The sequence below is a fragment of the Notamacropus eugenii genome, chromosome 7 (assembly GCF_028372415.1).
Source record: "Notamacropus eugenii isolate mMacEug1 chromosome 7, mMacEug1.pri_v2, whole genome shotgun sequence".
Lineage (NCBI taxonomy): Eukaryota > Metazoa > Chordata > Mammalia > Diprotodontia > Macropodidae > Notamacropus > Notamacropus eugenii.
The window spans coordinates 140357780-140382081 of NC_092878.1; the positions used below are offsets into that span (position 1 = coordinate 140357780).

General features: G+C 37.1%; 1 protein-coding gene across 1 annotated transcript in view; it reads left to right on the plus strand.

Moving 5' to 3' along the window:
• The window catches only part of BANK1 (B cell scaffold protein with ankyrin repeats 1), a 393466-nt gene extending 369511 nt beyond the window's left edge, over nt 1–23955 (plus strand). Inside the window, exons 12-16 of the mRNA XM_072624985.1 lie at nt 11805–11983; nt 17572–17635; nt 19129–19158; nt 21214–21269; nt 21881–23955. Coding sequence (XP_072481086.1) covers nt 11805–11983; nt 17572–17635; nt 19129–19158; nt 21214–21269; nt 21881–21940 — 389 coding nt within the window. The 3' untranslated portion in view covers nt 21941–23955. The remainder of the gene's footprint in view (nt 1–11804; nt 11984–17571; nt 17636–19128; nt 19159–21213; nt 21270–21880) is intronic.
• Nucleotides 23956–24302: the final 347 nt, after the last annotated feature.

A 24302-nucleotide genomic window follows, 5' to 3' on the forward strand; every position in this document is an offset into this window, starting at 1 on the left:
TTTCACATTATTGATCAAGACAGTGAGTCACAAAGAGGATAAATTTTTTGCTCAAAGTTATAGGACTCATGACTAATGGAGGATCCTACTGGTGGGAATTCTCACTAGGGAACTTTCTATTTCTTCAACTGAAGAAAAAAGTGACAAGACAATAGGAAAGTGACGGTATTGCAAAATGAAATCTAATGAGGATTTAACCAGGACAGCCTCTGATCCATCTGATTCATTCTCTAATGCACTAGATGAGGTTATAGGGTATGATACTTCCCCAGGGAGATAGAGAGGTATGGGTCTTTGCTAAGCAAACCAAGAAAAGGGTTTCCTGAAGGCAATCCCCATTTCTTCCATAATTAACAAACTTAGGAGGGGGTTGAAGAGTGATTAAAAAAGAGATTTCTGTTAATTATTTTAATTCACTTTAAAAATTGTTTTTAATTCAGTTAAAAAATTAAAAAATATAATCAGCAGATTGCTCAATAGTTAGAATATATAAGTGCTGACTTGCTCATGCAAAATGATGCAATCCAATTCAAGAAATGTATATTCATTTCTGGAAATACAGAGATGATTTACTCACTCTCTAACCTGAAGGAATATCCCATTTATAAATGAAGACAAATCATATACACTAATAATAATAGCAATAATAATAGATAGCATTTATATTTCACCTATTACATACCAAGAACTTTGCTAAGAGCTTTACAAATATTATCTCATTTGCTCCTTATTATAACCCTGGAGGTAAGTGTTGGGTCTAGAATTAAAAGGATTTGAGTTTATATTTGACCTCAGATACTTATTGATGTATGAACCTGGGCGAGTTACTTAACCCAGTTTGCATTAGTTTACTCAACTATAAAATGAGCTGGAGAAGGAAACAGCAAACCCCTCCAGTATCCCTATTTTACACTTGAAACTAGGGTGTAGATTGAGTGACTTGCCCAGAGTTACACATCTAATAAGTGTCTTAGGCCAGATTTGAACTCGAAACCTCTAGGCCCAGCACTCTATCTACCTAAGTTCTACCTAACTGGAATCTAAGGGAAAATGAGATAAGTACAAAGGAGAGAAACAAGGGGCTATGAAAACTTTGAGGCAGACTTAAGATTTTCAAGTGAGGGAAGGTTCTAAGGTTCTGATGGGTCAGTTACATGAAGGGATTGGGCCTTGAAGGACAGGAAGAATGAGACATTTACCAGGAGAAATGGATCAATATATTGTCCAGCTCTTAAGTGAGAGGTGCTCTCAAATAAATTATTTTGAATTAAATTATGTTAAGATTCATAATAATAGATACCATCTGTAACACCAATACCAATATTCACAGTGCCTGCAGTGGATATGAATATCCCAGTGCAATTCTGAATCTCAAAATACAACAGACTCTCCACATGGAAGACAGAACCAAAACATTTATTCAGACACCAGACAACCAAATCCATCATAGTAACAAAGAAATCTATACACAACAACAATGCAGAGGGCAACACGATCCCCAAGGCTTCCCTCTATTAGGCTTCCCACAAACCAGCTCCCTTAAACAAAGTCACAAACAAGCTCTCTCACTCATGCTGGTTGCTGCCTTTCCCAGCTCTGATTGCTCTCTTGACTAATTTGACCAAGTTCTTCTCAGCTCTGCTCCAGCCCTATCTCTTCCTGTTCCACCCCTTCCTATTCCACTTTAAAAAATTAAAAAATATAATCAACAGACTGCCAAATAATTAGAATATGTAAGTGCTGACTTGCTTGGGTGAACTGATGCCATTCAATTCAAGAAAGGTATATTCATTTCTGGAAACACAGAGGTGATTGATGGTCCTATTAACAGGTGGGAAATATCTTTCCATTAAGAAGCAAAATTACATTAACAAAAAGCAAAAATGCATTATCAATAACTTCTGCGGTAATATATTGGGAGACCATAATTGAATAATAATAACAAATGACATGTATATAGGTAGCTTTTTACAATTTTACATGCCATATCACATTTGAATCTCATATTCTCACATTGAGATAGATATTAATAGTACAATTTTAGAGCTCAGAAAACTGAGGCTCAGAAAGTCTAAGTAGGTTACCCAGGGTCACACAACTAATAAGTATCAAAGATGGAACACAAATCTATGAACAATAAAGAATGTTGCCCATACAATAATATTCTGAATGCATAACAGTAGCTTAAAAGATCCTACTGAGTAATTAATGGGTCACAAGTTGCTCTAGATGGTTTGGTTTCTTCTGTGTGTTGCTTTTGGCTATCCTTTCCTTTCATATATTCACATTTCCATGCTTTGATGCTAGTCTGCCAGCAATTCATCAAAATTTTTAGCTTTCTGATGGAAAATCATGTCAATCCTCTCCTCAAAAACCTCTGATAGGTCCAAATTACCTCAAGAATCAGATATAAAGTTCTTCATATGCTTCACATATTCACATATTATATGGACCTATGTATTGTCCCTCTTACAGGAGACTCCTTGTCTCCATATTCCCCATGCCTGTAACACACTCCTCCCTCCCTCCTATTTCTTAGAATTTCTTGCTTCCTTCAAAACACAGCTCAAGTGATGCTTGCCTCCTACATCCAGACCTTTCCTGAGTCCTTCAGCTGCTGGTGTCCCCCCAAAATTATTTTGTATTTATTTTAGTAGAGACCTAATAGTTCATCAAAATAAGACACTTGTAGGGAGGAAACACCTTCTACCAGCGGAAATAGCATCTTCCCTTCAACTTCTCACCTTATACGGTTATTAGGTACACTGAAAAGTTAAACAATAATAATGATAAAAGCTAGCATTTATATAGAACTCACTATGTGCCAGTCACTGACACTGTGCTTTGGACTTTACAATTATTTACTCGTTTGATCCCCACAATAACCCCAGAGTAGGTCCTATTATTATCCCCATTTTATGGACGAGGAAACTGAAGTAAAGAGAAATTAAGTGTCTTGCCCAGGATAATGAAGTCACTATGTATCAGAGGTGAGCCTTAAACCAAGGTTTTCCTGATTTTGAGGCTGGATCCATAGCATTGTCTCTCATTTTGTATTTAGCCGTATGTTAAACATGTTGTTTAAGAATATCTAAATTTTAAATTTAATTTAATTTAAATTTAAGAATAAAATTTCTTAAAGGCAGGAAATACTTTTTGCTTTTGCCCAGGACTGAACAACTCATACACCTAATAAGTGCTTACTAACTGACTGTTGTTTTTTTTTTTACAGAGCCATAAACAGTAGGAGCCAAATGTGAGTGTCAGTGTATAGCAATTATCACTAAAAAGAGTAGCTATCTCAGAATGATGTTGATTAGAGTCTCCTCTCAGTTGTCCCATTACTAGTTCTGAGTCCCTTAGTTTCTCCACCTATGAAATATTCCTTACCTTTTGGACATCTCCCTATCTATTAAAATCTCCATCAGAGTCCAGTCAGGGAAAAATGAACATAAATCATATCTAACTTAGTTTGATTATGTTTTAGTAGCTGAAGTCTGGAGCTTTGAGGTGATTAAAATGTTTGGGTGGATTGTTAGTGTTGTGTCTGACTAGCAGAGGGGTTTGTTTCTGGGTGGATGCTTATTTTATGAGTTTCCATAAGGAAAGAAGATTTCAGCTTCATGGTAGAAAAGAATTCACCATCAGCCAGAGGAGAACCAAGCATGAAGTGCCAGGGTAACAGGCACAGACTAGGAAAGATGAATCCATATACACTAACCTTAAATGCATGCCCTGGCAGGGAGACTACTTAGAATTCTATTGTAATTCAACTCATGATTTTTTTCTTTGAATTTGAGCTTGCAACTTTGTCGAGAACAAGTGCAGTGTAGAGCAGATTCTCGATTGCTAACTATGTCTTTTGCTGCTGAATCAGTAAGCCCTACGGCTTAGTTGTGTTCCTCCAGTTCCCTGAGGATTGCATGCTCCATCATTCCTGAAGAAAAGGATTTAGAATATAGAATGTGTTGACATCTTGTAGTTCATGAGACACGGAAGTTCCAAAAGGAAAAGACAAGACAAGAAATTTCTTCAAAGAATCAAGATAATTGTCGATTGGACTCTTGTATGTATGGGAAGTTTCAGAAAGTAAAAACCCCCTCAGTGCTGGTTTTCCTAAAAATGATACTCACTTTATTTCTGGCTCTCCTTCAATTTAATATCCTGGGAAAGTTCTTCCAAGATCCAAGCACTCATGCATGGCAAAATTGAATAATTCAGAGAATCAAATAGGTACCTAGTGGTCAGAGCAGTCACTCATATCCAACCCTAGCAGTCTCATTCTACTATAAAGGAATGCCCTCATATACTGTGACCAACTCAAACATTCACTACTTCTATTAACAAACATAGGTTCCTATATAGTGAAAAACAAAAACAATTATGAGAAAATTTCACCGTGGAATGCGTTGTGAATAAACAACCTTGAAAAAAGAAGAGGGAATCCAAATTTCCATTAATGTTGAAATACTCATTAAAATCCCCAAAATACCAGTATGATGGCCCTTTAAATTGGGTAGTAATTTCATAGAACCATCTTATCTTGCTTGGAGTTGAAAGAGACATTAAGAGTCCTTAAGACTTACCCATATCTGGATACCTGGGAAGTGGCCATATAGCCCCTAGGCACAAGATTTAGGAAGACCTGAGTTCTAATTTGTCCTCATACAACGACTAGCTCTGTAGCGCTGGTCAAGTCCCTTAAACTCTCAAGTTCCTTATCTGTATGATGGGGATAATAATAGCACCTATCTCTCAGGTTGCTGTGAGAGTCTAATTGGATAACACATGTACAGAGCGTGTCACAAGCTTAAAAGTGCTTTATAAATGCTACCTACTATTATTATAGGGCAACTAAGTAGTTCAGTAGGGCTTGGAGGAAGTACAAATCTGATCTCAGCCACTTATTAACTATGTGGCCCTGGACAAGTCACTTAACCCTGTTTGCCTCAGTTTCCTTATCTGTAAAATGAACTGGAGAAGGAATGGCAAACTACTCCAATATCTTTGCCAAGAAAATGCCACCTGTGTCACAGAGAGGTGGGTACAATTAAACATTGTTGCTCCAAAAAGTTCTCCAGTGAAAGGGATTTTTTTCTTTAAAAAAAGATTATTAACCTGTTTTTATTTCTACACCACTGTCACCCTCAGTATTTGCACTCACTTTTCCTCATAGAACCCTCATAACTCAGGAAAACAGTTGACAGGTCATAATTGCCATGTCTGATAATATATAAATCAGTCACCAATCAAAAAGCATTTATTAAGCCCCTACTATGTGCCAAGTGAGAAAGATACAAAGATATTAGGGGGAAAAGCTGACTTCAAGAAGCTTACATGTATTGAGGTAAATAGCATGTATATATATATATGTATGGAACAAATACAGGCTAAGAGGATGGAAGTACATTTTTATCATCAGTCCTCAACTTATTAATTCTGGAATGGAGAACAAGGGAAAAGGTGTGATATCAAATAAAATGGGAAAGGTACTGTGATAGCCAGATTGCATAGTGTTTTATATATATGATAGGGGAAGTTCAGTGACTCAGTGACTCAGGCTCTGGACCTGGAGTAGGTAAGACCTGAGTTTAAATGCTAGCTGATAACTTGCCAGCTATGTGACTATGAGCAATCATTGTCAGTCTCAGTTCCCTTACCTGGAAAATGGGAAAAATAACACCTGCCTCTCAGAGTTGTTGTGAGGACAAAATGAGATAATGTTCAGAAAGTGCTTTCCAAACCTTAAAGAAATATATAAATGGTAGCTATTATTTTTAAAACCCTCTCTGTGGAGTTTACATTTTATGCTACAGGCAAAAGGTAGTCATTAAACAATTTTTAAAATTTTAATTCTTTTTTAATTAGCAAACATTTATTTTCTCTTCCTTTCTCACCCCTCCTCCTACTGGAAAAAAGAAGAAAAAGAAATAGCATATGATAACTAGCAAGAATGGTGAAACCACGTAAGAGTTTTTAAACATGGAGGAGACATGGGTGTATTTTTAGGCAACAAGAAAGGTACCTCCCATTCCAGTAATCCTCCATAGAGCTGCCAAAGGGATTTCCTAAATAACAAGTCTGACCATGCCTCCCCTCCCTCTCTTTCCATCCCACTAAACACTTACACAGGAAACTTCAAGGGTTCTCTATTTCCTTCAGGATAAAAGTTAAAATCCTAAATTTAAATTCAAAAGTCTTTCACAGTCTAAGTCCCTTGCCTAGAGTTAATACAGCTTGTAACTGACAGAGCCAGATTGACTCTCCGTCACCATGTGGATATTTATCCTGGAGGAGAAACTTCCCTTTTAATATGGTACCACTTTTAAAACAACTTTTCAACCTTAGAGCCCTTCTTGGCCCTTGCCTTTCTGTCTTCCCTCTTCCCACTGGTTGGTGTGTCTTGTAAATTCTACATAAATGGGGAGAGATTGAAGATTAGTGAGATAATAGTTGCATCTTGGGCACATGTCTTAATAAGCACAATATTTTATCTCTTTCAAATATTCAAGTGGAATGGTCATTTTTTTTCTGCTTGGTTTCCTTCATCTTCATTTCTCCAGACAGTTCTATTTTATTGGTCATATGCAGATCCACTCTAATAGTTTCCTTCAACATATTTTCTCTACTTTTCCAAAAAGGAAATAATCAAGCAAGTAAGGAATTTATCAGATTTATCCAAATGCTTTTGAGGACATAAAATAGCACTTTATATTATTAATAATAAATTATAAACGTAATACTTTGCAATGACTTTGGAAAATAAAATAGGGGTCACTATAAAAAATGCCCCCAAGTCCTGATAGATGTTTTTATACTCTTCTGATCCCTTAATAACACTGATGACACTATATATGCCAGTCCTAAATATGCTTTTCCAAGTTCAGAGTGAGAATGTTACAACATCTTGCTGATGAAAGCCAAGCCCACACCGAGGTGTTTAGAAGCAACAACCATTTGAGGACTGGTGGATTCTCCCCATCTGAATCTGTAGAGTGGGTGAAATATTTACTGAAAGGTAGAAGATTCTAATCAAAATTACTTCAGATTGAAAAGAGTAAAGGAGAGGGAAATTGTCCATGTATATCCCATACTAGATACTATAAATCAGGAGTTCTTCACCTGAGGTCCATTGACAAATTTCATGGAGTCTATAAGATTGGAAACAAAAAAATTACATTTTTATTTTCACTTAACCCAACTGAAATTTAGCATTTTCTTCAACTATTTGAAAACGTTATTTGAATGGTCCATAATACCAAAAAAAAAAAATGGTTAAGAACCCCTGCGTAAATAGTAGCTTGAATGAAGGATAAAAATAGTAGTTGAGAAATTCACAAGAAGGCATTATCTAAGGGCAATATGTACCATGGCCTCTGATACTAATACCACAAGGGTACACAGCAGAGATAACAAGGAAGATAAACTAGATATCCAAATGCAAGGAGGCATATTGACCTGAAAGAGACATCACTGACAAGATGAGTAACTATAATACTGTTCTAAAAGAGTGCTTAATTCAAAAGAAACAGGATAGTTTAAAGCAGCTTGGGGACTGGGTAGCATTTTACATAAAAGCCATACTTTTGCAAAAGAATGTCAGAACTAGAATGTTGAAATGGGACGGAGAACATCTGGCTGATGATCCACAGACACATAAACAGAAGTTATATGGTCATTGGTGTTTGCTAAGAACAGCCTAGAAAGAAAAAGAAAATAGAGGAAGAGTTTAGGAAGCAGACCACAAAACCTGTCATGGCACCATAACATGGTAATTATCAAGGACGCTGATTTCGTAGACATCTGTTGGAGCTTTTTGTATTTTCAAGCAAAAGCAGAGAGGCCAAACATTTCTTGACTTACTTTAAAGATAATTCCATCATTTAATAGGTAGAGGAATAATTTGTTTTGGCAAAGGAAATGATGGGAAGGGATGATGGGAGATGACTGACTCATCATATTGGAATTTATAGGAGAGATGAGGAAAGTCAGGTATGGCTTGAAATGCAGTCTTATTTTTGGGAGAACAGAGGACAGGAGTGATCAGTAACATCCCTTGAACTGAAATATACAAGAGAAGTCAACTTAAGAGACATGAAAGCTCTCAAGAACAATATTCTCAAGACAAAAAAAAAAAGAATAAATGGGAAGTTGTCTAAATATAATAATGTGGAAGCATAGGAAACTCAAGAAGCAATTTATTTTTTAAAAACATACAAACAATGGAAGCAAATACAAGTAACTGCTAGATAGAGTGCTAGAAGGAAGACAATGTCCTGTGTTCAAATACAACTTCAGACACTTACTGTGTAACCCTAGGCAAGTTCCTTAACCCGTTTGCCTCAGTTTCCTCATCTGTAAAATGGGCTAGAGAAGGAAATGGAAAACTAATCCAGTACCTTTGCCAAGAAAACCCCAAATAAGGTCATGAAAAGTGAAGCACAACTGAAAAACACCTGAACAGCAGGTAACAAAGGATAAAAGCATATAAAAGCGTGTAAGAACAATATCTGAAGCATAAATTCATACTGAACTAAGGCTGATAAAATTAAAAACACAAAAAATGGTTTTGAAAGCATTATTGGAGGGAAGAAGAGAATTTTAAAATGGGAATGTCGTTTGAGGTGGATAATGTAATGACAGCTCAAGTAAAAAAGAAAGAAAATTACCCAGCTTTTATTATGCTTTTTTCCCCTTCCAAAGTCTGTTTGGACTGTAAAGAATAAAACAACTAGTAGATAGTAAGAAATGTATGCACAAGATATTAAAGGAGAGAGAACCAAACTGTCCTTGATAATTTCAAGTCCCCAAACCAGATGATCTATACTCTAGAGTCCTGAAAAAACTGAAAGGTGGTTAACTCATACCTCTCGTAGAGGGTATGTGGACACAGAAGGTCAAGTTTCCCAGAAAAAGACCACCACCATGAAATTACACCTAAATTCATCCAGGGTCCTAGGGCAAAACCTGTTGTGAGGGAATAAACTTCTATCCATCATTTTAACTCTGAGCTAAATATCACTGTGTTGTATTTAAACAATCAGCCACTCATGAGAATAATACTTTTACATCTTAAACATAACTATTTCCTTAACTATAAAACAAAAAAAAAATCACATATATCAAAGTAAATGCATAAGTTATAAATACTTCAGACCCTTACAATAAACTTGAGTCACATTTTCTCACCAATGCACTCAGTATTGTTGTGGAGACTTCCCAGTGGGGCATGAGTGAAGAAAATCCATGTGCTCAGTCAGAGTAACTCCCAACTCTGAAAGTGTAAACTTCAGTATCTTCTCTCTGTTTCAGTAACTGTGTCCCCTTACTACTATTGTAGGAAAGATGGAGACATATTGGCCAGATTATTAGGTATTAGGCATATTTGAAATTTGTGATATTATATCGAAAGACTAATCATTGTTTTAATATCAACTTGGAAGGAGAGTCCTATGTCTCTTTTCTTATCCCTGTGTTCTTCAACATTTTTATCAATAACTTAGCTAAAAACATAGATGACATTCTTACCAAATCTGTAGCTAGTTAAGAGGAATAATTATACAGTAGATGACAGAATCCAGATCTCAAAAAATCTTGACAACCTACAACATTGTGCCAACTCTATTATGATGAAATGGAACAAGGAGAGATGAAATACTCTTAGATTAAAGGAAAAAAACATCCATTTCAAAAGCGCAAGAGAAAGAATTCATGACTGGCCAGAAGTTTATCTGAATCAGGACCTAGAGATTTGGGTGGACCTCCACTCTACATGCTAACAGTGTAACATGGAAAGAAAAAGATAAATGCAATATTAGGTTACATTAAGGAAGGAACATTGAGCAGATCTGGGTAGGTGATACCCCTTTTATACCTTGCACTGGTCTTATAGCATTGGTTTAGGTTCTGGGCATCACATATTAAGAATAATATGAATAAGTTTCAAAATAGAGTAGCCGGGGTGGTAAAGGTCTCAAGATCATGCCATATGAAGATTAGTTTTAAAAAATGTCCCTGGAATATTGATCCTGGAAAAGAGAAATCTCTCATTTGGGCCATGAGACCTGTGTTCAAATATTTGAAGGGCTGTCACATAAAGGATGGCTTAGATTATTCCAGTGTAGCCCCAGAAGATAAAACAAGGAACAGTGGAGTGGGTGTGACAAAGAACAAGGCTTAGACCTGTGTATAGAAAAACTTTCTTTCAGTGACAACTGTCACTAAAAAAAAAGGAGGAGATTCTGGATTACTCTTTACTGGAGATATCCAAGAAAACACTCTATGTCTAGTTGCAGAGGATGTTGTTGAAAGGATTCTTACTAAGAGGAAAATTGTATTAGATGACTTCTGAGGTCACTTTCAACTCTGAAATCATGTGATTCATTATAATTTACTAGTGATTGTATATATCTCTACAAATGAGAAAGGGAAACTGTGCAATACCACTGCTAGATCTGTATCGCAAAGATACCCTCCCCCCCAAAAAAGGAAAAGGACCTATTTGAACAAAAAAGATTTATGGCAGCTCTTCTTGTGGAGGCTGAGAATTGGAAACTGAGGATGGTCAACTGGGGAATGGCTGAACGAATTGTGATATATGATTGTAAGGGGATACTATTGTGCTATGAGAAATGATGAGCAGGATGCTTTCATGAAAATCTGGAAAGACTTAAATAAATAAAGGCAAAGTGAAGTTAGCAGAACCACAAGAACACTGTACATAGTAATAGCAATACTGAACAGTGAAAAAACTGTGAATAACTTAGTTATTCCCAGCAACATAATGATTCAAGACAATTCCAAAGGGCTCATGATGAAACATGCTATCCACCTCCAGGGAAAGAATTGATACTGTCTGAATACAGATACTATTTTTTTTCTCTTTCTTTCTTCCTCCTTTCTTTCCTTTTTTGTTCAAGCCTTTTCAGACAAAATGACTAATATGGAAATGTTTTACATGATTGCACATGTATAACTTCTATTGGATTGCTTAAGTCTCCAGAGGAGGAGAGGAAAAAGAGGGGAAGGAACAGAATTTGGAATTCAAAACTTTAAAAAATATATATTGAAACCTATTTTGACAAGTAATTGGGGGAAAATATTATTTTCAAAAAGAAGTGGGAAAGGAAGGAAACAAGTATTTATTAAGAACTTACTATGTGCCAGGCACCATGCTAAATGCTATACACACACACACACACACACACACACATACATATACATATATAACCTTATTTGATTTTCACAACAACCCCTAGAAGGTAGATACTGTTATTTAACCCATCTTACTACTGAGGAAACAAACTGAGGCAGACAGAGGTAAAGTTTTTTGCCCCACGTCACATAGCTGCTAAGTGTCTGTGGTCAGATTTGAACTCAGGTCTTCCTAACTTTAGGTCCAGGGCTCTATACCTAGCACCATCTAATTGCCTCTAGTTGGAAATGTTTTGCCTCCTCAGAAGACCCCTTTCCTGTTTTTTCCTTCTCATGTGTTGAATCAACAAGAAAGAGTGGAAGAGGGAAGCTACATCTATCATCCTCTAATGTTTCTGCATTTTCCATGCCTGCTTGTCTGAGATGGCTGCTCAGATGCTGGTGGATAGCTTAGACAGCAACACAAAGGGAAGAGGCTGTGATCATCTCCCTGTATAGGGAATTCCATATTTTTAATGTCCCATGTTCATTTGTTATAAATCATCTGCAATGATTTTCTTTGCAACTACTGATGAATACTTAAAGAGAGAAATCAAAAAATATCCAAATGTTAACTATGTTTCAAAATTCTCTCCCTTGCATCAATCTAGATAGAATCGGAGTGGACAATCAACGCTATACTGCCCTGAAATGCTGCATTCCTTCTGGACAAGAAGAACTCATTCTTTTACAAGAAAAAGTAAAAACTGGAGAAATTTCTGTGGATGAAGCTTTGAAGAAATTCAAACAGTGGCAAACTGAAAAAAGTGGACTTGAAGTTATTCAGCAGGTAACCAGGTCCCACGTCTGTCCCCAGAGACTATTTCTGTTCACTGAGCATCTAGTCCCTCAACTCTTAAACACTTAACACAGCCCAAAGCTGTGATAACACAGGCCTTGGAATTTCTATCTATTCACCAACCAAATACCTTGACACTTCTAAGAAAAAAAATCTAAATATACACACTCCAGATTTACAAGCCATTGGTGAATTTTATCCTGAGATGGTTTGTGTCTAACACAAATATTTATCCAGCTTCTAAAGTTGATTTTTAACATGTCTAACTGTTTCAAGAAAATCATTTCCAAGATTAAGTGAAAGGCAATCAGGCACATCTGTGTAGGTCCAACACCTAGAAGAAAGAATAAGTACAAAGGCAATTAAAGAAATGGCCTGAAGACAAAACAGACAATAATCCTAAAAGAAATCTAATGGATTCTACCATCCCCATTCTTAACTTTGTGTTATGCTCCAAGGACAAATGTGTTTCTGGGGAATTTACAAGGGTATTGCTTATTTGTACTCCATTAACCTAAGACAGAGTTTCCCAAACTTTCTCATTTCATGGTATGGCATACTCAGGGTCTCAATATTTTGTCACAGTGTTCATAGGCCAGAAGAATACCTAAGAGGTGTATTTATTAAGTAAGTAGATTGAACATTTAAAATATCCAGTGGTATCCTGCAAGTTTCTACCATAGCATATTTAGGGACTGCAGACCTAAGGACTGTGTGGCCAGCGAGAAAATTGGAAATAAGTGAGTTTATGTCTGCAAGACTTGGAAAGATCTGGAATTAGGTAAAATTATGACATTCATAGATTTTTTTTTGTTCTTCCTTTCCCCAGAAACTTCCCATTTGCTTTTCCTTTTCTTTTCTTTTTCTTTCTTTCTTTTTGTTTTCTGTCCCTCCTATGTACTTCTATTATCTAAAATCTAGGATTGATCTCCATGGAACAGTCCTCTGATTGAAAATTATACCTCCTTCCTTCTTACTGCAAAATTTCCATTCTTAAAGTGCTCTTAAGGGAAAACAATTAATTAAATAACCCACACCAAATAAGTGACTGATACAAGTGTACTCTGTTGCCCATCCTAAAGAAAATTTCACTTAAAAGAAAATATCTCTAAAAATAATTAGTTAACCAAAGAAACAAATCTCTAATTGTATATTAGACAATGTGGCAGCTAGGAAATAATTCAGAGCAGGGACCACTCCTTAAATCATCTCACATAAGCAAATGTCTACTCTATCTTTGCCTAAGACCAGTTCTAGTTGTGGGTTAAGGTGACTAGATGTGGCCTTCTCCAGATTTCAAAGGTGAATAAACCTTTTGGTAAGTCTAAGACTTTCTTAATGAAACAAAAATGACTGGGAAGTGGTGTTTTGTCGAAAAAATTCTAAAAGATTAGAAATATTTCATGACAGGCACAGGAAGTGGCGGTGCTGCCTTCTCCCCATCCCCCAAAGCAAGGATTCTGCTTCTAGCCCAGACCTCACAGCCATCATACGGGAAAACAAGTCCTGTAGAGAAGGGGCCAGGCATCCCCACCAACTGCCAACAAACATTCACACAAGAGACAAGCAAGGCAACCTAGCTAAAGCAGCAATGTGCTCTAAGGGAGAAATGGGAGACTGCTTTCTGCCAAATCAAATCATTACCTCTACTATCACCCCCTTAGATCTTGATGGATACAACCCAGAACCCTGAACCCAATAACCTTGGGAATAGTAATGTCCCCCTAAACCCCTAGACCTACTTCCAACCTAGCCTTCAACAGCCATAATTGAGAGGAATAAATCATGGTAAAGGACCCTACCTTTCTCCTGACCACTAGCAACAATTTCTGAGCAACTGCCATCAATAGGTAGATAGGAATAGGAACCCAAACCACTGGTGTTGCTTCTACCCCAGTGTTCGCAGTCATGATCTAGGGAAATACCTCCTTCTAGAGAAAGGGTCAGCCATCCCTATCAACTAAGACCCATGAAACAGACAAGCCAGCTTATTGGAAGCAAGGCACTCTGGTGGGAGACAATTCAATCCAATTCAGTCATTTATTACTACTGCACACCAAGTGTTAAGGGTTGGTGATATAAGTAATAAAAGGAAAAATAATCCCTGCCCTCAAGGACCTTACAATTTAAGGTTTACAATTTACAATTAAAATGTAATTAAATTACAATTTAATGGAAGAAAACTGTACACAGAAGGGGTGAATGGGAGAAGACAGGACACACCAAGGGAGTTGAAACCAGGCAAAGAAACATGCAAAATGGAAGGAGCAGAAGGCAGAATGCACCAGGCAAGTCAAACCACCACCACTTTAACTACCATCTCCCCTCAGATGCCTTTGGAGACAGTCCAGGGCATGAATTCAAGAGTCTTGGGAATAGCAATACTTTGCTTTTAGCCATCATCCTGGGAAGCAATTACTGTGGAGATGATACAGCCTAGGGATTGCTCCCCAGGTGCTACAGACACAGCTATTGAAGACTCAGAAAGGAAAGTTCTTGCTGCCAAAATCTTTAACATTGTCTGATGGTTCAACATCAGAAACTATATATGGGGTAAAGTTGAGGTAAGGCACTAACATTAAGAGGCACAAAGAAAGCCTTCTGCTTGGGGGCAGTGTGATTTTAGATAAGACTTGAAAAAAGCCAGGAAAGTCTGAAGGTGGAGATAAGGAGGGAATAACATTCCAGGCATACAGAAAAGTCAGTACAAACAGATGGAGTTGGGAAATGAAATGTCTTATTCAAGAAACAGCGAGAAGATCAGTGTCACTGGATCACAAAGAAAATAAACTTCAATTAGGTGCCTAAATATGTGGCAGGCACTGTACTAAATGCTGGGGACATAATAAGAAAACAAATAGGGTAGTCTCTGCCCCCCAAGGAGTTTATAATCTAATTAATGAAGACAAAACACAAAAGGAAACCAGAAAGAAGGATACTGTCAGAAGTTAGATGGCTGGCATCTTAAGCCCTCTATAAAGGGAGGAATTTTTTACTCCATACTTTAGGCCTTTAATCAGAGAGGCAGAAGCCACTGAACATACTGATGAAGTAAGAGTAGCAAAGCTGAAGTCATCTCCATGAATATATTAAGAGAAGTAAGATGTAAGTAAGAAAACCAGAATGACTTATGAAGGGTTTTAAAAACCAAGCCAAGGGTAATAGGGAGTGACTGGAGTTGATTGAAAGGAGGAAGGGGGGTGGTGACATAGACCTGTGTTTTAAGAAGACCATTTAGTAGAGAATGGACTGATATGGGAGGAGACTTGAGGCAGGAGATCAATCAGAAGATTTTTCCAGTACTCTAGGTAGAGCGTGGCAAGGCCCTGCATCAGCGTGGTAGCAGTGTTCAAAGAGAGAAGAGAGCTTATATGGGAGATACTGTGAAAGTAGAATCTACAAGTATTTGTAATGGCAAGGACCCCGGCTTACATAGGAGGGCCTGTTGTACAGGTTCTTTGATCTGCTTTTCTAAATGGAAATCAACTTTTGAGGGGTCAACAATCACTTTATTCAAGTAGATATATTATTCAATTAGTTCAAGGGAAAATCTCAGCAACCCGAACTTCAGAGAAAATACAGGGAAATAAAAAGCAGACATGGCTTCCAACTGTCTGACCATAAGCAATACACATATAGTCACCAGGGATAGAAATACCAACATCTAGGTTTTCAAAGCTGGGGAGGGCCTCTTTTGTGGCTACCCAGAATCTCATCTGGCCAATGAGTAAGCCCAAAACAAAACCTCACCTCAGAGCATTTATACACTTTTCAGAGCCAGAGGGCAGGGCTCTCTGACCCAGTGCCTCAATAGAAATTAACAAAAGGTACTGAGATCTATTAATGGGCTGGGGAGATCTTTAACTCTTCCCCCCACCCACCATTCACCTTAAATTGGCCCTCCTTCACTCAAAACAAAGTCAAGTGCAAGTCAGGTCATTATTTCTCTGATGGCATGGTCTTCTTCAGCAATGAAAGACAAACACATGCAACCTTAAATTACCATTATAGTATTGGCCATTGATTGGATTTGAGGGGTGGGAGAGAGTGAGGAGAGAATGAATGATAGCTAGATTGTGTCCCTAATGACTGGGACAATGGTGGTATCTTTGATATTAGTAATAAGGAAGTTGGGAAAAGGGAAGAGATTGGAGCAAAAGATAAAGAGTTCAGTCTGGGACATGTTGTTTCAAATGTCAGTTCAAGATATTTAATAGGCATTTGGAGGTGTGAGATTAGAGAACAGGAGAGAGATTAGGACTGGATAAAGAGTTCTGAGAATCATCTTCATAGAAATGATAAATTGGATTGCTGATGAGATCTCCAAGTGAAATGGTATAGAGTAGTGTCAGAAATAACAAACATGAACTTGGATAGACCTTGAGAGATGGGGGATAATAGAAGAGCCTGGTATGTTGAAGAGTTGGACACTACTGAACAACTAAACAGACTGTGTTTGTCCTTCATTTTTGAAGAAGACCGTGACATCAGAGAAATGACGGCATGACTTGCACTTGATTTTGTTTTGTGTGAAGGAGTGCTGTACAAGGTCAGCAGCCTCACTTTCTCCTCATGAGCCTCCTGGGTCCAGTGATCAGATATTCATCAGGATGACTGGAGATGGCTCATGATGCAGGGAGACCGTGACCTTTTTAGACTGACCTTTTCAGGTATTCACTTAGAGGGAGGTAATGCCCATTGAGTAAAACAAGACTCTTTAAGAAGTAGTCAGGGTATGGCCCTTTTAATGAACAAAAGAAAAAAATAATTAAATCAACAGAAACTGTTACTAGTGATAATCATTCTAAACCAGCCATTATGTGGAGCTTGGACAGGGAACTATTGTTGTCCAGCTCATGGGCTTCAGAGTGTACTGGGTTTAAGTTTTTGGGAAAGAGAAGGAAGGAAGGAAGGGAGGGAGGGAGGGAGAGAAGGAGGAAGGAAGGAAGGAAGGAAGGAAGGAAGGAAGGAAGGAAGGAAGGAAGGAAGGAAGGAAGGAAGGAAGGAAGGAAGGAAGGAAGGAAAGATATTTAGCCAGTAAGCTCCAAAGGAAGGGGAGAGGGAAACATAAGGGAGAGAATGAGCTGGGTCCCCACTCAGGCAGCTCTGTCTATTCACAGTCTGTTCATCCTTCATTTTCAAAGAAGATCATGACATCAGACAAATGATGACATGACTTGCACTTGACTTTGTTTTGAGTGAGGGAGGGCTGTGCAAGGTCACCAACCTCACTTACTCCTGCTTGAGCAACTGAACAAGAAAAGGAGGAGAAGATGGACCAAGATGAATCATAGGGGGATATAAAATATAAATAATCAGAGATATAAGCACACATTGAATGTTGACTTACAACCTAGTGAGTTGGGATCAAGGGCAGGGAGGGAAGGGAAAGAGACAGAACAAGCCTTGTTTTAGAAGTTCCTGAGTACCTTTCTCTGAGTACCTGTTTCTGAATACCTTTCAAGTGCCACTACAGCACAGAAGTTAACTTGGCAAAAGAACATCTATTTCTGCATTCCATTTTAGTCCATGACAAAACTACAATTATTAACACTTATTTGGGGATGTTTCTCCTTAAGGAAAAGTTACGACAGCTCCGAGACTGCATTATTGGGAAGAGACCAGAAGAAGAACACTTCTATGGTAAATTAAAGTTACCTGCCATTTTTGCAACCCATGAGATAGATCTGAAAATCTTCATAATAGTTATTAGTTATCATTTGGAGAATTTGAGTATAAATTTAGGGCTGGAAGGAACCTCTGAAATGATCTAATCCAATCCCATCATTTTACAAAAGAAGATACTGAGACCCACAAAGGTTGTGTTTTGGCACACAGCTAGTAATTGGTCAAATGAGTATTTGAACCTAGGTTCCCTGAGTTCTTTCTGCCACCTCTTTGGTGGCACTGTGAGCTCACCAATGTTAGTACTACCTCCAACAGGGCAGATCACATGACTTTTCCTCTTACTTAATTTTTGTTGACATTCTCCTCTAAATTTTCAACATGAGATCTATCTACTGTGCTAGGGGGGTATTCCTTTAGACCTTTTTGTATGAATGCCAAGAGAGCACATCGTTCTTGCAATATGACTAACTCATTAATTCTCATTCATACATCTCCCAGACAGCATCCTTGATGCTAGAGTTTCTGTGCCACTCTTCCTTAGCCATAGGATATTTACCCACCATGTGCTCTGCTTCCTGGGCTTCTAATTCTTCTGTGACTGTAGTGTATGGTGCCCAATACAATCATGCTAACAATTAGTTATTATTACTATTGTTAAATCATTGAAAAGTCACTTCATATCCCTCATAGCTATCTATTTCCCCTCTGTCACACAGATATGGTCTATTCCTAACCATTCACACTATCTCAGGTTGGCTTCCCACACAGCCCAGAATGCTTTACGGAAGACTCCCCTTGCCATCGATTACCACATGCTCAGTGAATGAAAAATAAATTTAAGAAAACACAATTAAGAAGTAAAATTTACCCCACAAATCATAGTGCTTCCCAAAGCCAAATATAAATTACCAGGACAATCATTACCAATGCTTTTCCACTCTCACCCATGGCCCCACTCACATAGAATGTTGAGAGTTGACTGTGCCACTTTGATGATGTTTACTACTAGGATGAATACCTTCAGTTAGCAAGCACTGGTATGTTCAAAGATTGAGAAAAGAAGAACACAAAAAAATAATGACTATAGTAGCTAATATTTACATAGCACTTAAAGGTCTGCGAAACACTATATATATGTATGTATACATATAACTTTATATGTATATATTGTGTGCATACAGACACATACACACATACACTTAAGCGTATAGATGATAGACAAAATTTCATTTAAAAATAACTAATGAAGAAAAAAACAACCCTGTCCCTGCTCTCAGTGTGATTAAAAGACTATTGAAAATAGAGTGTTTAGTATTAGAATTTTATTTTCTTAATTGTGATCCCATGTGAAATTTCTGAATAAATTCAAAGGGGGAAAGTCACTTCTAACAGGGATGTTAAGAGGGAGGGCAGGGTGAGGGGTGAGGGGAAGGCACAGCCTACATTTGTGCCCCTCACAACAAACTAAGCAGTACTAATAACCATGCTTCTTTTTTTTTCCTTTTCAGATAAAATCACCATTGTGCACCATTCAGATCGTAAGTTTATCCAAAAAAATGTCCAGTCCCTAAATCCTAGAGTCTCTGGAGTAGCCATTGATTACTCTAATACTGTTTGGAAAAGGCTATCATCAATGAATACTGAAAGAGAGCAACGATGTTTGCGGAGATAGGAAGTTTACTTGGGCTACTTCACTTGAGTTTGGGTCTATCTCTGGTCTTGATTTTGAGATTCAAATTGCTTTTGGGTACTGGTGTTAGGAGAGGTGGAGCAGAGTTTACAAGAAGTGATACCTTTTCCTTAGTCCTGCTCAGTCTCTTAGGGTTTTGTCAATGCCCATCAGTATGTATTGAATACTACATGCAGACCACTGAACCAGAAAACCCCAAAAAACAAATCATGATGCTTGGCCTCAAGACCAGTATAATTCAAAGAAGGAAGTAATCCTGATACGAATGAAGCATCTATAAAATCCACATAAACAGTAGAATCTTAGGGGTTTTGTCAGGTCATACCTCAGAGATCATCTATAGCCTCTTTTTTTTTTTTTTTAAAGGTTAGACATGTGATTTCATTGGTTTAAAGAATTCCTAGGGAAATGTACCTCCAACAATGCAGAACACTTATTCGCTTCCTGCCCCATTTCAGAGATATTTGATGAGAATTGTTTGTGCTTGTTTAAAGCCTGTCCTGTAGCTGTGAAAATTAAGAAAAGGATATAAGAAAGGTTAGCATGATAGAAACTGATCATAGCATTAACAACTGGAAGGAACTTCCAAGACTTCAAATAGACACTTCATTTTAGGAAACTGGGACCCCCTGAAGAGAAATAACTTCCCAACCCCTCCCACCACAGTGTAAATACAGAATGCAGCCTAGGAACTCTAAATCCAGATCCAGTGTGCTTGCTACAACAATGGACTGAGTCAGTTTGAAAGTAACATTGTAGCATAAAGAATGGCAAGTATATCCCTGGAAATTATACAAATGTTGGCATTGCTACTGTTTGTCCTTTAAGAAGGACAGTCAATGAGCATTTATGCAGTGCCTACTATGTGCCAGGCACTGTGCTAAGCACTGGGGGTGCAAAAAAGGCAGGAGATCGTCCCTGCCCTCAATGAGCTCACCGTGTAGTGGAGAAGACAACACGTAAACAATTAGGTCCAGCCAAGCTATACGTAGGATAAATTATGCGTAATATCAGAAGATATTTGCATTGAGGAAGATCAGGAAAAGCTTCTCAAAAAAATTAAGTTAGGAGTTTCTACTCTGTGCTGAACATTATAGGCATCTCAGGAGTGCTCCAAAAGCACCCAGGAGCACTGGTACAACCTAAGTGAGGAGGACAGCAGTAATGATGAAATGGGGCTTGATGAGCCAGTTATGAGGGAATGATGGTATCATATTTAAAGCACTATAGTTTGCAAATTTGTGGTATATGTCACATAAGAAAGCATCACTCTCAAAAGCCATGGCAGGACAATATCAATTAATTGACTGCCATCTTTCCTACATCATCCAAAAGAACTCTGAATACGAATTATTTCCTACCTATGTAGTATATGGGCAGGAGAGGGGAAAGTAAGAGTAGATGAGATAGATAAAGAGACAGAGAGAAGGGGAGGGAGACAGAGACAGAGAAAACGTACAGTGAGACAAAGAATGAAAAGCAGTCTGTTCATGTCTTGAAGGTGAGGCAGAGGTTTACTAATCTACCATTGATCTTCATGGAAAGTCAGAAAGAGAGCTTTTTTTTGGTCTATGACTAGCATAGTAGGTAAATAGAAGGATAAAAATTAGAGGCTAGATGTGATTATTAATTTCACATTGAAATGGAGCCTGGTTTAAGGATGGAGTCACTGATTCCCAGAGAGAAAAGATGTCAAGCCAATCTTTCTTTGTTACCACAATGAGCAACTAAACAAATCTTGTAGCTTCTTTCCTTCCACCCACAGATCAACACATTTTATAATGTCATAGTTCCTTATGGATGACAAAGTTTTTAATCACTTAGAGGTTTCCCTTGTTTTTTTCTCTGTCCATTTCTCATAAAATGAACTATAAATGCTAACTTAAATTCTCTGTTTTTCCAGTTAAGGATATTGCCCATAATGAGAACATTTTGTATGGAACACCTGTTACCAATAAGGTAAGTGTAGATTTACCTCAATTTATGCAAAACCAAAGGGAAAAAAGATTCCTTTTTAGGAGGCAGTGAATAATAATGAATAAGAAAGAATAAAGAATCAGTAAGAGAGACTTTGAGACATAAACTAGCTTTACCAAAGTGTGACCTGACAAACTCTCTTTAAAATGAAAAATAACAAATAACAATTAAACTAACCTTTAAAGCGCAAAGTTAAAGATTTAAAAATAAAGTGGCCTCTCACATATCTGTGATGATCTGAATATTCTTTCCTTGACATAATGAAAGTGAACCTTCTCTCTGAAGGTCTGTAATTCCTGAGAGTTTTTGAAAATGTTCTTTTCAAACAAAGAATTGTCTATGAGACAAAAGGCCACACTAACTCAATGTGTTCATAAAGCAAAGATTTTTTTTTGATACTAAAAGGAAGGAAAAGAAACGGAAAATGTGTTTATATCACATATTTTTATATATTCATCTCATTATATATCTTAGTACATAGTAGGGATTTTAAAAAGTGCTTGTTGATTGATTGCTATGACTATGGAAGTTGAAGGGCACTGTCTAATGTCACTACCCTTATCTGAGATAAAGATTTCCTTTTTTTCTTTCAGCTTTCCCCTCGGCCCCAGGGAGATAAGGACTATGGTTTCTGCTGGAGAAAAGATAATTAAGGAGGTAAAATCTCCACTACATTTTGCAGATCGATTAAAAATCCAAGAAGGGGCAAACCCATATAACCATGGCTCAGGGAAAAATGGTCAACCAAGTACATTTGGGACTTTGAAATATTTCTTTGACTTTTTGTATATGAATGAACACATGACTTTTCTGTTATACTATAAGTGACTGATTCTTTGAAAGATTTGCAGATAGAGCTGTCACTAGCTATTAGATGAAACATTTCTATAGCTAATCCATTATTGAAAAATACATCTCCCTATTATTTTATTTGCAGAATATTCTAATGGAATCTAAGGTTCTATAAATGAATCAAGTCTGTGTTTCGCTTATTTGATTTTTCATAGGCAAGCTTATATGATGGCAACAGAAATCTCATTCTCATATTGCCTTTGAATATAAGAATTGCTACCATCCATTGCATAGTAGAAAAATGAATATTTCTGCCATTAAGCCAAAGTGACAATAATGGCTAGCCAACATTCATATAGGGCTTCAAGTTTAGCAAAATGCTTTACAAATATCATTTCATCTTATCTTCACAACAATCTTGGAAAATGGATACTTGTATTATTCCCATTTTTATAATGAGGAAATGGATAGAGACAGAGGTTAAATGACTTGGCCAAGGTCACCTAGCTAATAAATATTGGAGGCCAAATTTGCATTCAGGTCTAGTGCTCTGTCTCCTGTGTCACCAAGTAACCTCAGAACTTGACAAATGACATTATTTTTGTCTTTGGAAATATCTTGCATTTTACAACATCAAATGCCATCAGAGCACCTCTCTCTCATGGGCAGAGAAGATAGTTGTGCGGTTTTAACAGTGTTAAGGTGGTTAATCCATGTCTCTTGAACTAAGTAAGACACTTTACTCCTTGCATCCTTAGTGGAAAAAGAAAGAAGTATGGGTGCTAATTTGGACAACTTTAATTTTTGAAAGTATGTTAATTATTAAGATTTATTTTGAGCACAATAATGTAAAAAAACTCTGATGAAAGCAGTGCCCAGTTGTGATTTCAGAAGCTTTTCATCCATCTCCTGTTTCAGAAGCTTTTCATCCATCTCCTGTCAAAGAAGTGATGGACAAGTGGTATAGAATGAGGCATACATCTTCAGACATGGTCAATATGTTGATTTCTTTCTCTTGACCACTCATTTTGTTATAAGGAAAATAAGCAATAAAACATTTTTAAAATACAAAGAAAAATAAAAAGGAACTAAAGGGGAGAAAAACAAATAGTTTTGTTACTACCTTGGTAAATTTGACATAAACTTTTAAAAACTATATGCAAAAGAAGCTTATAGGCTGCTAGAAGGTGCAGTAGATCGAGTGCCAGGTCTGGAATCAGGAACACCTGAGTTCAAATCCAGTTTTAGATACTTCCTTGCTGTGTGGCCCTGCACAAGTCATTTAACCCTGTTTGCCTCAGTTTCCTCATCTGTCAGATGATCTGGAGAAGTAAATGACATTCGTTTCTAGCATCTTTACCAAGAAAAGCCCAAATGGGGTCATAAAGAGTTGGGCACAACTGAAAAAATGACTGAATGAAAAGTTCAGTTTCTTATGTAATCTTCTTCTTTGACTATTGAAATGATTGTACTTACTGAGATTATTTTATTCATATTTTAAAATTTTAAAGCGTTTATAGATCCATTTTCAAAATTCATCAGGTTGAAATCTGTGCCCATGACATTTCTATATTGTTAATAGATAACTTTTATCCTTCTTCTGTGTATGTAAATATAAGGCCATGAAGGACAATAAATCTCTTTATTTCTCTTTTTGCTCAATGTGAATAATTCCATTACTTCATGAGTTATATTACCCATTGAATTGTTCTGCCTTCTCATTATCTCATATCAAAGTAGTAACTTAACAACTCAGAACAGAATATAGTGTCATTTTAAATATGCCTGTTCATTTACTGTAATTCAATTGAATGTTTAAAATTATGCCTGACTTGTCCAAATAAATACATTATAATAAATGCAGTATATTTTGTGATATAGGCTAGTTTGCTTCTTTTTTCTATGTCTACCAGAAATTAAAATTACCCAGCAAATTCTTTGTCTTTTTTTAATTTAAAAAAAATCTCCTCAAATAGAACCATCTGAATTCAACGTAGTATATCCTGGAAACAGAGAATAAAGACTTTTTTAAAAAGTTTCTAGCATTCAAAAATTGACTGACATGGGAATTTCCTTTGATGCTTATGGATGTTACAGATAATGGCTGGGAGGACTGAGTAAGAGGTAAATATGCTCTTTCTAGGTGGCAGGTACCTGGCTAAGCTGAAGTGACCAGATGTACCTGCCTTCCAAGAGTTTATATTCTAATATTGGAGGAAAACC